Source organism: Salvia splendens, chromosome 3 (genome assembly GCF_004379255.2).
Source record: "Salvia splendens isolate huo1 chromosome 3, SspV2, whole genome shotgun sequence".
NCBI classification, from domain to species: domain Eukaryota; kingdom Viridiplantae; phylum Streptophyta; class Magnoliopsida; order Lamiales; family Lamiaceae; genus Salvia; species Salvia splendens.
Window position 1 is genome coordinate 9,149,780 of NC_056034.1, and position 11,587 is coordinate 9,161,366.

At 40.0% G+C, this 11,587-nt stretch overlaps 1 protein-coding gene across 1 annotated transcript; it reads right to left on the reverse strand.

Moving 5' to 3' along the window:
- Window positions 1-2,216: 2,216 nt before the first annotated feature.
- On the reverse strand, window positions 2,217-2,681 carry LOC121796528 (RNA-binding protein Raly-like). The gene has a single exon (XM_042195360.1). It carries the CDS (start codon window positions 2,679-2,681, stop codon window positions 2,217-2,219), a length of 465 nt encoding a protein of 154 aa, XP_042051294.1.
- Between the last annotated feature and the right edge of the window lie 8,906 nt (window positions 2,682-11,587).

Consider the following 11,587-nt stretch of genomic DNA (forward strand, 5'->3'; position numbering starts at 1 on the left):
CAACTCAAACAAATGGATCCTTTTGAGCAAATGCGCCAATTAATGGAACAATCACTCGAAGAAGATCGACGACGAGAGGCGGAGGAAGCCGCACCACCCCCACGACGCTCCCGGAAATACATCAATCGGAACCGGGAGGAAGCCGCCGCACGGTTAGTACGCGACTACTTCTGCGATAACCCGATTTGGGGAGATACCTATTTCCGTCGCCGTTTCCGCATGCGGAAACCGCTATTTCTCCACATAGCGAATACTTTGGTGGCCAGGGAGGAGTTCTTCCGAGAAGGGTTCGACGCGGTCGGTCGTCCCAGCCACACGACGCTGCAGAAATGTACTGCAGCCATCCGGCAGCTTGCGACTGGACAAACGGCCGACATATTCGACGAATACCTGCACATCGGAGACAGCACTGGGCGCTTGTGCTTGCTCAACTTCTGCAGAGGCGTCCGGGCAGCCTTCAGTGACGAATTTCTCCGGAGGCCAACCACGGAGGATTGTCAGTTCCTCCTCAACCTGCACGAACAAGTGCACGGATTCCCCGGGATGCTTGGCAGTGTCGATTGCATGCACTGGCAATGGAAGAATTGCCCGGTGGCTTGGAGGGGTTCCTACACGAGCGGCCACAAAGGCACCCACCCAACCGTTGTACTCGAGGCCGTTGCCGACTACCGACTTTGGATCTGGCACGCGTACTTCGGGGTCCCTGGCTCGAACAACGACGTAAACGTGCTCCAACAGTCCGACCTCTTTACCGAAGTTTTGGATGGTAAAGCGCCGGCCATCAACTTCGTCGCCAACAACCGACGGTATAAAATGGGGTACTATCTCGCCGACGGCATCTACCCGAAGTGGCCGACCTTCGTGAAGACGTGCGGCAGGCCAGCGAACCCAAAGCAGGCTCTTTTTGCGCAGAAGCAGGAGGCTGCGCGCAAGGATGTGGAGAGGGCGTTCGGGGTTCTCCAAGCGCGCTTCAACATCATCAAAGCCCCGGCTCGTTCGTGGTTCATGGAGAGCATGGTCGACATCATGTATACGTGCATAATCTTGCACAACATGATTGTCCGAGACGAAGGACCCGATGCCGGAAATTGGTTCGACCCCGAATCCCCCGGAAGCTCAACTGCAAGTAGTCCGCCGCGAAGTGGAGCGCATCCATCTATACAAGAACGGTTGGCTATTCGGGCAAGGACACGCGACTCTAGCGCCCACACCCAACTCCAAGAGGATCTAATTGAGCACATTTGGGAAAACTTTGGCGGAGAATATTAAATTATGTCATTTTTATTTTTTTAGAATTTTAATTATGTCTTCGCTTTTTTAATGTTAAGTTGTAATATTGTTTTAATTTTAATAAAGTGTGTTTGTTTAAATTGAATTGGGTTTTAAAAAAAATTATAAATTAAATTGAATGAATAGTAATTAAGAGACGGTATAGAGACGGTTAAGAGACGGAGCGTTGCAGCCTCCGTCTCTTAGTTAAGAGATGGAGGAAAAAAGGACAGTGGGGCCCTCAAATAGTGCTCAAATAGTAGTTAAGAGTCGGTTTAAGAGACGGTATAGAGACAGCGTTGTGGATGTCCTAAAACATTATCTTTTGAATTATCCAGTCCCTCACATTTGAAATCGGATCACATTTAGTCCGAAATGGACGGAATTGTTAAAATTTAACAGTCAACGTGGATTTATCGGATTTTGACCCTGTTAATCATTTTTAATTAATTCAAAAAAAATAATAATTATTATAAATAAATAAACTTTTATATTATAAATAAAAAAATAATCCCCATCTCACTTCCTCCCCCTCCAGTATCTTCGCCGCCTCCCGATTCCCCCTCGTCGCCCCCAGCACCGTCGTCACCGCCTCATCCCTCAGCCTCACCCTCTCCTTACATCATCACCCCCTCTGTTGAGAATGCAATGGCGTCTCTTCCGATTTCAACCCCACTCCTCCCCTTCCCCCTTCCTCCCTCACCCAGAAACACCCACATCTCTCTCAAACCAATCTGGTGCCTTCGTCCTCGCCTGGGCCCACTCCCGCCCTCCAAATCCTCATCAATGATGAGAATCAGTAGCAGCTGGAGTAGAATAACCCTTTTACCCCAAGCCCACCCCCTTCAAGAGACCCCATCTCCAGCAACAATTCTCCCGTTCCCTCACCAAGACTCTGACTCTCTCCAACGCCCTCCATAGATACGGCGTGGACCCACCTGCAAAATTCAGTCTTTTCCACAATAGGTCTCAGAAATTCTTGACCCATTTCCACCACCACCTCCGCCACCTGCGCCGCCGTCTCCGCCTCCACCTCCACCTCCGCCTCCGCCACAATAGCAATCCTGAGGCTCCCCACGATTAGGTTGTTCCTTGCCAAGTCCTTGCCGATTAAGATAAATGTCAAGGGTCGGGTGAGCCGGCCTCATTTTCCGGTGCTTTGGTCGATTGGTTCGAGGCAGAAGGCGGATAAGAAAGTCATTTCCGGGTGTTATGTTCAAGCATACATCAATGGGGATGTCTATGAGGGCGAGTTTCATAAGGGGAAATGTAGTAGCAGTGGGGTTTATTACTATTACATGAGTGTGAGGTATGAAGGTGATTGGGTTGATGGCAAGTATGATGGCTACGGCGTTGAGACGTGGGCTCGGGGCAGCTGGTATATAGGGCAGTACCGGCAAGGCCTTAGGCATGGTTTCAGAGTATATAGGTTTTACACTGGTGACGTACATTCTCAACAGAGGGGGTGATGATGTAAGGAGGGGGTGAGGCTGAGGGATGAGACGGTGACGACGGTGGTGGGGGCAATGAGGGGGAATCAGGAGGCGGGGAGGGCGGCGGAGATGGTGGAGATGCTGGAGGGGGGAGGAGGTGGGGGGGGGTTATTTTTATTTATAATATAAAAGTTTATTTATTTATAATAATTATTATTTTTTTTGAATTAATTAAAAATGATTAATCGGGTCAAAATCCGATAAATCTACGTTGACTGTTAAATTTTAACAGTTCCTTCCATTTCGGACTAAATGTGATCCGATTTCAAATGTGAATGACGGAATAATTCAAAAGATAATGTTTTGGACTAAAATCAAAAAATCGCAATATGTTAAGAACCAAAATGAGACTTAAGTCTATTGTTTATCATATTTTACTAAATTATTCCTCTTCATTGCTTTACACATATTCATCAACGACGATCAATCATATAAGAAATCGTGTAATATTTATATCATTATCATTATTTTTACTAGTATTATTTTTGAAGGAATCATCATTGTTATTTGAGAATCAGATAATAAATTATTTGAATTAAAAAATACATTTCTCCGATATTGACCGAATTAAAAACACATTCCTCACATATATTCGAGAAAACACGCAAACGCCTAGTTTCCATTTGTACGGTCCACTAATTCACACAGCGCGTTATTTTAGTCTGCAAAAACAAAATAAAAAAATGTACTAATAAAATTAAATTAAAATACGTCGCCTCTCCATATAAAGCCCCCAATTAAAACCCGTCTTCCCAAAACACATCGCAAAACCCAAATCAAAACCACAAATCCGCAAATTCAGCTCGAAAAAACAATCCATGGCATATGAAGATAATCCGTGGGGCGGAAACACGAACGCTCACAATCCGGCGCGGCTGGGCGGAGCACCGCCGACGCTGACGGATAGAGTCGGCCACACGTTCGGCAAGACTAAGGTGGCGGCTTCCACCGGATTCGGGAAAACCAAGGCGGTGGCCTCCGTCGGCTACGAGAAATCCAAGGTCGCCGCCGGGAAAATCAAAGTTGGCGCTACCGTCGGATTCAATTGGATCAGACTCAAGTACAAGAAAAGCAAGCTCGCCAGAAAGTAGATCCAACAAATTGAAGAATTAGTAGAGAGTTTTGATCGCTTCTTCGATCAATTAGGTTTGATGTTATCGATTCCTTTGCCTTTCTTTTCTTTTTCCAATTTTTGTCATATGTATAACTCTGACATTCTGTTTTCTATTCATTTCAGCTTGATATATAATATTGTTTGATTTTGAATATTTCCATCTTGCATGTTTGAATTCTAATTCTTACCGTGAGCTCATTAATGAATTATTAGGGGAAATTAGCTTACAAGATCTGCAATCGAATTGAAATTGATCGATTTATTTACTCAACTTCTTTTCGACAGAGTTTAGATGGGGGATGGCATCCATTTACCTAATTGAGATAGGTTTGGAGAAGTTGAGATAGTTTTACTTTTCAGTTTGTTTATTTGTGAAGAAAGAGTATTACTACCTATATTTTTTTAGAAGGGAAATGCTATGCAGCCATAATGTGGCTAGCATACAGTGACATTTTAGTAAATTTTGATATTATTGGCTATTAATGATTTAAATAGGTTATTAATTGCTCCAATAACTTTACACTATTACCCTTTCTATTTAACTGTAGTTGTTTTTTAGTTTCATTTCTTTATTCCGATTTTTACATTTCTTTCTTTTATTCATTTATTTTTTACTTTTCTGTTTTCAAGTAATTTATTTTTAAAATCAAATAGTCTATAATATTTTTATTATGTTATAGTTTAAGATTATCAACTATACTAACATTATAGGGTGTATTATAATATAATTATATAAATCAATATACTAATTATTTTGTATATACTATGATATAGTTGTGTTTACATAGTTATTCTTTTCTTTTTATTTTAAACACATTACGTTAGTTCTAACTTAAATTTTATTTTAAAAATAATAAATCTTAAAATAGAATAAATATTTTTTTAAACATGAAATTCCCATTCCCATAAGTCTCTGGCAATCTCCCACTCTCTTATAAAAATCAAAATCATTCCTATATTGTATTTGTATATTAGTAATCTATAAGCCTATAATATTCTTTCTTCGTCCCTCAATAATATGCATTTTTTAGTTCGTCTCACAAGAATATATACTTTCTAATTTTGAAAACTTTTTTCTCTCAATTGAAGTGAGAGTGTGAGACTCATTCTCTTCTAACAATACTTTATTAATTTTTGTCTTCTTCTTCCTCTCTCTCTCTTTCTTTCTCTCTCTTACTTTACCAATTGTGCATTAAAATATGTACCAAAATGTAACGTTATACATAATAGTTTATATGTTTATATACTTCCAATTAAGTTGTGATATAATCTAATTAATAATAATAACAATTAATATTATTACTGTTAATATAGACTATAATACTATGTGCTACTCCGTTACTACATAACTTAACATCATTACCATCACCATCACCATCACCGTGTACTCTATAAGTATTAGCTTACAACTTTTACTTATTTCAATAATTTAATTTAAAGAATAAACAAATATTTAAATAATACAATGACACATATATTTTATATTTGAATTAAAAGTAAATCATGATTTCATATTTTATAATTCATGTAAATATGCTAAACCACTAAATAAAGTAAATCATAATAATATTACCTCTAAGAATCCACTCACAGTCTACATATTAATGCATTTATCTTTTATGTAATATTATTTTCATATTTTAATATATTTACTAACAAATAAAGCTAAAAATAAAAATTTGAATTTATCATTGCAATATGCCAATATTTCAATATCGGACCAATACTTTTATTCGTGCGTAAATACTTATCACGATGCGTTGGTATTATAAATATAAGATAAAATTGAATGAATCATGTAACATTATTAAATTTAATTTGGTTTATATAAATTTGATGCAACATGAGTTAATGTATAATCCAATTGAATAAATTATACTATTTTCTTCATATTTATAGTATGTCATAACTAATGGTACATTTGTCCAAATAAAATTTATACTTTTTAGAGGTATTGATTTCACCGAAATGACATTAAATGCACTAACTTTTATTAATTTTTTATTTTTATGGCTGGCCATAATGTGGCCATTTAGCACTACTCTTTTTAAAAGCCTTTGCATCCACCATAAATTTTAATGGAGAATTGATGCTCCTTTCTATTTTAGTCATCCACATTCATGTCTCAATACCGTCTCATCCCTTCACTATTCATCACTGTTTTACCCCATCTCTTAAGTAAGAGACATCACTTGCATCCATCCATCTCTTAACCATCTCATCCATTAACTATTCATTCAATTTCAATTTTTTATTTTTATTTCCAATAAATTCAATTAATAAAAACACATTTCATTAAATAAAAGAAAATTATAATTTAAAATCCAAAAAAATTTAAAAAAAACACATAATTAAAATCTTAAAAATAAAATAAAAAGACATAATTTAAAATACTAGAAATTAAAAATTGCACACTTAAATTATAAAAACTACTCCGTCAGCGAATCATCCTCCGAAGGCGGTGCGGTGCACCCAATCTAGATGGAGGCGGAATACCAAGTTGACTTGCCAGATACTCAATACCGGCAAGATGGGCTTGAAATTGGGCAGATGTCATGCGGGAAGTGTCAGCCATCGTGGCGGTGAAGTACATGGACATTAGGGAGGACGGCGGCCCTTGGGAGCTCGCCTGGCTTGATTCGCCTCGGCCCCTCCCCCTCTCCCTCCCTCTAGCCGCCTTCACCACCTTGTTCCCTTGCGGCCGACGTCGTGTACCGGAGGAGCCCCCTGCATCGGATGTCGGGAACTCAACCTCTTGTGAGGCGTTGCCTTCCCCGCTATCACTAGACGAGTATTGGCCACCCGTCATATGCTTCGTGCATTTCGAGCTTGAGTCCGTGCTGGAATCGTCACCGCCAGCCCACCTATCAAGAAGTTTGACCGCCTCCCAAACATCTGGAAATTTGAAATCTTTTTTGGTGTCGGATTTAAAGACTCGCAAAGCCGCTCTCAGAATGTCGGCTCTACTGGCTCCGCTTTGGTATTGCTCTGCTTCCCTCTTGTAAATCCCACAAAATCTTTTGACATCTCTGTCGGCTCGCTCAAAATGAGCGTAAAGCATCTTCAGGTTGCGGCTGGCCCCTTTCGGCTTTTTTGCGTTGTATACTCGGGTGACCTTATCCCAAAAACACTTGTCGGTTTGTTGATTCCCTAGGATGGGATCTTTCGACGTGCTGATCCAAGCGTCGAAGAGAACCATCGTCTCCGCTAGTGTGTATGGATGACGACCGCCGTCCTCAGGGTCCTCCACCGCCTCTGGAGTGTGTTCCTCCGGAATATCCTCCCTAATTTGTAATCCCTGCTTTTGCGTGCTCCTCGGACTGGCGGGACGATAGTATGCATCAACTGGAAAAGATGGTGTTTAGTACGCCGACCTCGACGAGCCTTGGGTGGATGACGACAAACGCGTTCAAGTCGTAGCTGCCGCCCTCGCTGCCGGAGTTTCCGTCACCGGACATTTTTGCAGAAATTGGAGAGGAAAGAGAGATGATATGATAGTGTTTGTGAGAGTGTAGTGTTTGTGTGTGGAAAAAATGGTGGGAAAATTGGGTTATTTATGGATGAATGTGGGAAAAAAAGGAAAAAATATCTGCAAAAAAACGGCCTAAAAAAACGTCATTTTTTACTTTATTTTTCAGATTTTTTTTAAAAATAATTTAAAAATAATTAAAAAAACGGCTCTGTGAGTGGGCGTCACGCCCCAACCGCTGCTCGCCACGTGGCCGACGCGCGTGGCGAGACCACCCGCCAACCACCCCTCCCCCGGGCTACGAGACGCGATGGAGCACCCGCATCGCTGTCTCGATGAAGTCTCGTCTAGCTGGGACAAGACCGAGCCCGCATCGAGACACCGATGCGGGTGCTCTTAAGTGATCAACTTTTCTATTTTGATTGTCCCACTACAATTGGTTAATTTCCTCTTTTAGAAGGGAAAAAAACAAAACAATTTTCCTCTCTTATTTTATTTCATCTTTCTTATTTTATTCCCTCTTTATCTCTTCTACTTTTTCCCCCTCTCATACTTTATTCACTCAATTTTAATTTAATAAATATTATTTTCTTAAATCTCGTGCCCAAAAGAAATTCATCACTTGCGATGGAACAAAGGGAGTACTATAATAAAAGAGAAGAAGAGAAAATGGTTAAAATAAGAGAGATGAAGAGAAAAAGTAGTATTAGTGGATTATGGACTATACTTACTAAAACAAAAAAAAATTAAAATTTTCTATATTTAAGAAATAGATCAAAATAAATATATTTTCTATACTCTCAGTGTCTCATGTTACTTGCGCCTTTTTATTTCGACTCGTCCCAAACTATTTAAACTATTTATATTTTAAGGAAGAATTATAGTATTTAATTAATATATTAGAGTAAATTAAGTATTTCACTATTAAGATTTCTTATTATATTTAATTATAGTAAAAAATTAATGATATAAAATGAAAAGCGTAAATAATAATAGAAGAAGTATAAGTGTTAGACGACGTCATCAACCTTTTTTTAAACAGAAGTGGGGCATTATTGGTTTAGGTAAAGCTTTGGGATGTCATTTTCTTCCTATCTAGGTAAGGTAGAATTATACAATCTACTACTAGTACTTATTTAATTTTGAACGACCTTTTCATACCAAAATTTTCGAGCGAATTCTTTTTCGGCTCAATATAACATTAATTATCCCCGGAAATTTGAAACCACCTACAAATCTCAACAAACCCTTCTAGATATGGAAAATGATAAATATAGTCCTAATTTTAATATTTGTTAAGATTGTTAAAAGTCAGCAGAATGATTCATTCTTATTCATTGAAAAAAAGTACAGGAAGTAGAACTTATATAGGCTAGACTATTTCTATACATGGTAAACCTAATTTACATATATTTGCATTTTATCTATGGTAAACTATGATTCCATATCAATCACGTGTATCATGCTCCTGATCTCGTGTGATTTCTTTCCAACACTAATGAGATTCCTGATACTCAACTTGCCTAGTACTTCTTGAAATGACTTTGAGTTCACAGCCTTCGTTAAAATGTCAGCCAGTTGGTCTCCAGACTTGACGTATGGCATCTCAACTATCTTTGCTTCGAGGTTCTCCTTTATGAAATGTCTATCTACTTCCACATGTTTGGTTCGATCGTACTGCACTGGATTTTCAAAGATGCTAATCGCCGCCTTGTTGTAACAGAAGAGTCTACACGGTTGAGCTGGGTGAAGCTCCTACTCTGTCATAAGTTTCCTTAGCCACAATATCTCTGTCAACCCACTCCTAATTCCTCGGAATTCTGCCTCTGCGCTAGATAGCGTCACCACTTTCTGCTTCTTGCTTCTCCACGTCACAAGGTTTCATACTACAAAGGGAAAATATCCGGCAATTGACTTTCTGTCATTCGGATTCCCTGCCCAATCAGCATCAGTAAAGTCGTGTATTTCCATGTGATTGTGTTTCTCAAATACGAGCCCATGCTCAGCTGTCCCCTTCAAATATCGAACAATCCTTAGAACCGCCTCCCAGTGTTCTTCTTGAGGTGCATGCATAAACTGACTTACCACTCCTACAGCATAGGCAATATTCGGCCTCGTGTGGGACAGATAAATCAGTTTCCCAACTAGTCTCTGATATCTCCCTCTATCTGCCTGTTTGGATCCTTCCTACATCTGCAATCCATGATTCTGAACCATCGGAGTATCTGTCGGCTTGCAGTCTAGCATTCCAATCTCAGCTAACAAGTCCAGTACATATTTTCTTTGGTTTATGAAGATCCCCTTCTTTGACCGTAGAACCTCTATTCCCAAAAAATACTTGAGAAGGCCCAAATCCTTCATCTAGAATTCTTGAAATAAGTTCTTCCTCAGCTCGGCTATCTCTTCTTCATCATCTCATGTAATAATCATGTCATCTACATATATAATCAGACACGTGATCTTGCCATCTTTCTTCTTTAGGAACAGAGTATGATCAGAAATACTTTGTTTTTATCCATAATTCTTCATCACCTCGGTGAATCTCACAAACCACGCTTGTGGGGACTGTTTCAATCCGTACAATGTCTTCTTCAATTGGCATACTTCCCCTTCTTGAAATTCCTCGGTAAATCCAGGCGGAAGCTCCATAAAGACTGGTTTTGGCAATTCTCCGTGGAGAAAGGTGTTGGTCATATCAAACTGATGAAGTGGCCAATCTTTATTCGCGACAATCGAGAACGACACTCTTACATTATTAATCTTGGCCACGGGGAAAAAAATCTCATCATAATCTATGTCGTATGTCTGGGTGTACCCTTTTGCCACGAGTCGAGCTTTATATATTTCTATCGTGCCATCTGGCCTTCTCTTAATCGTAAACACCCATCTGCACCCAACAGTTTTTACTCCTTCAGGCAGCTTGCCTTTCACCCATGTGTTGTTTTTCATTAATGCCTTCATCTCAGTGAACATAGCTTCTCTCCAGTGCTTAATCTTCATTGCTTCATCGGCTGACTGTGGAATTTCTTCTTCCTCATATAATGCAGCCTCAAAAGCTCGGGCCATTTTGGTTAAACTCCCTTGTACAAAATTCGCCACCCTTTAGCGGCTCTTCTTGTCAATCCTCTCAGGGGAGTATCGTTTGGGCGGTATTCCCCTTGTACTCCGAGGGGAAAGTACAAGCCGTCCCGTGTCTCCATCAATAATATTTTCCTCCTCTAGAGGTTCTGTGTCAGGGGGGTCAGTAGAAACAGACACAGAACCAGGATCGGGTTCAGAAAGTACCTCGGATATCGTCGGAGGAGAGTCCTGAGGTAGTGGATGAGATGACTCGTCTGGTGAGACCTGCTCGGCGGTAGTGATAGCAGGCACTGTTGGATCCTCAATCGAAGAGCTTGGCAATGGCACAACCCAACTTAGTAGTCCACAGTGTTACCTAGATCACTCTCCCCCTGACTACTAAGGTGGGTTTGGTGTTAAAAGAATTCGGTTTCCAAACAATTTCAGTTCATGGTGGTGACAATCTTTTCGGTTTGAGGGTCAAAACATCAATAGCCCTTCTGGTTCAGCCCGTACCCCACGAAGACACGCTTAGTAGCACAGGGTGATAGTTTGGTTCTTTCGTGTTTCGGGATATGGACGTAAACAGTACAACTGAATACTTTGGGTGAGAAGGTGGTTGGGAATTTTGGCTAATTTGGATAAAGTATTAAGGGGGTTTTCATGCGAAGAATTTTAGTGGGTAGACGGTTTATAAGGTAGATGGCAGTGGCAATAGCTTCGAGCCAGAAATGTTTTGGGACTTTGGATTCGATCCTTAGTGCTCGAGTTATTTCAAGTATCGTTCTATTTTTTCTTTCAGTAACCCCATTCTGTTCAGATGTATAGGCACAAGAAGTTTGGTGGATTATGCCCTTTTCTTTGCAGAGGTTAGTCATGGCACTATTCACAAATTTCCTCTCATTGTCGGACCTAAGGGTTTTGATAGTAATATGAAACTGGGTTTGGATTAGTTTGAGAAAGGAGACGAATCTATCAAACACTTCAGATTTATGTTTAAAAAAATAAATCCATGTCATCCTAGTGCAATCATCAACAAATACCACAAAGTATCTAAAACCATTTCCACCAATAATTGGGGCAGGCCCCCACACATCAGAATGTACTAAAGAAAACATGGAATTCATTCGAGTATTCGTAGGTTTAAAGGACTGTCTGTGGCTCTTGGCCAAAACACAAGTT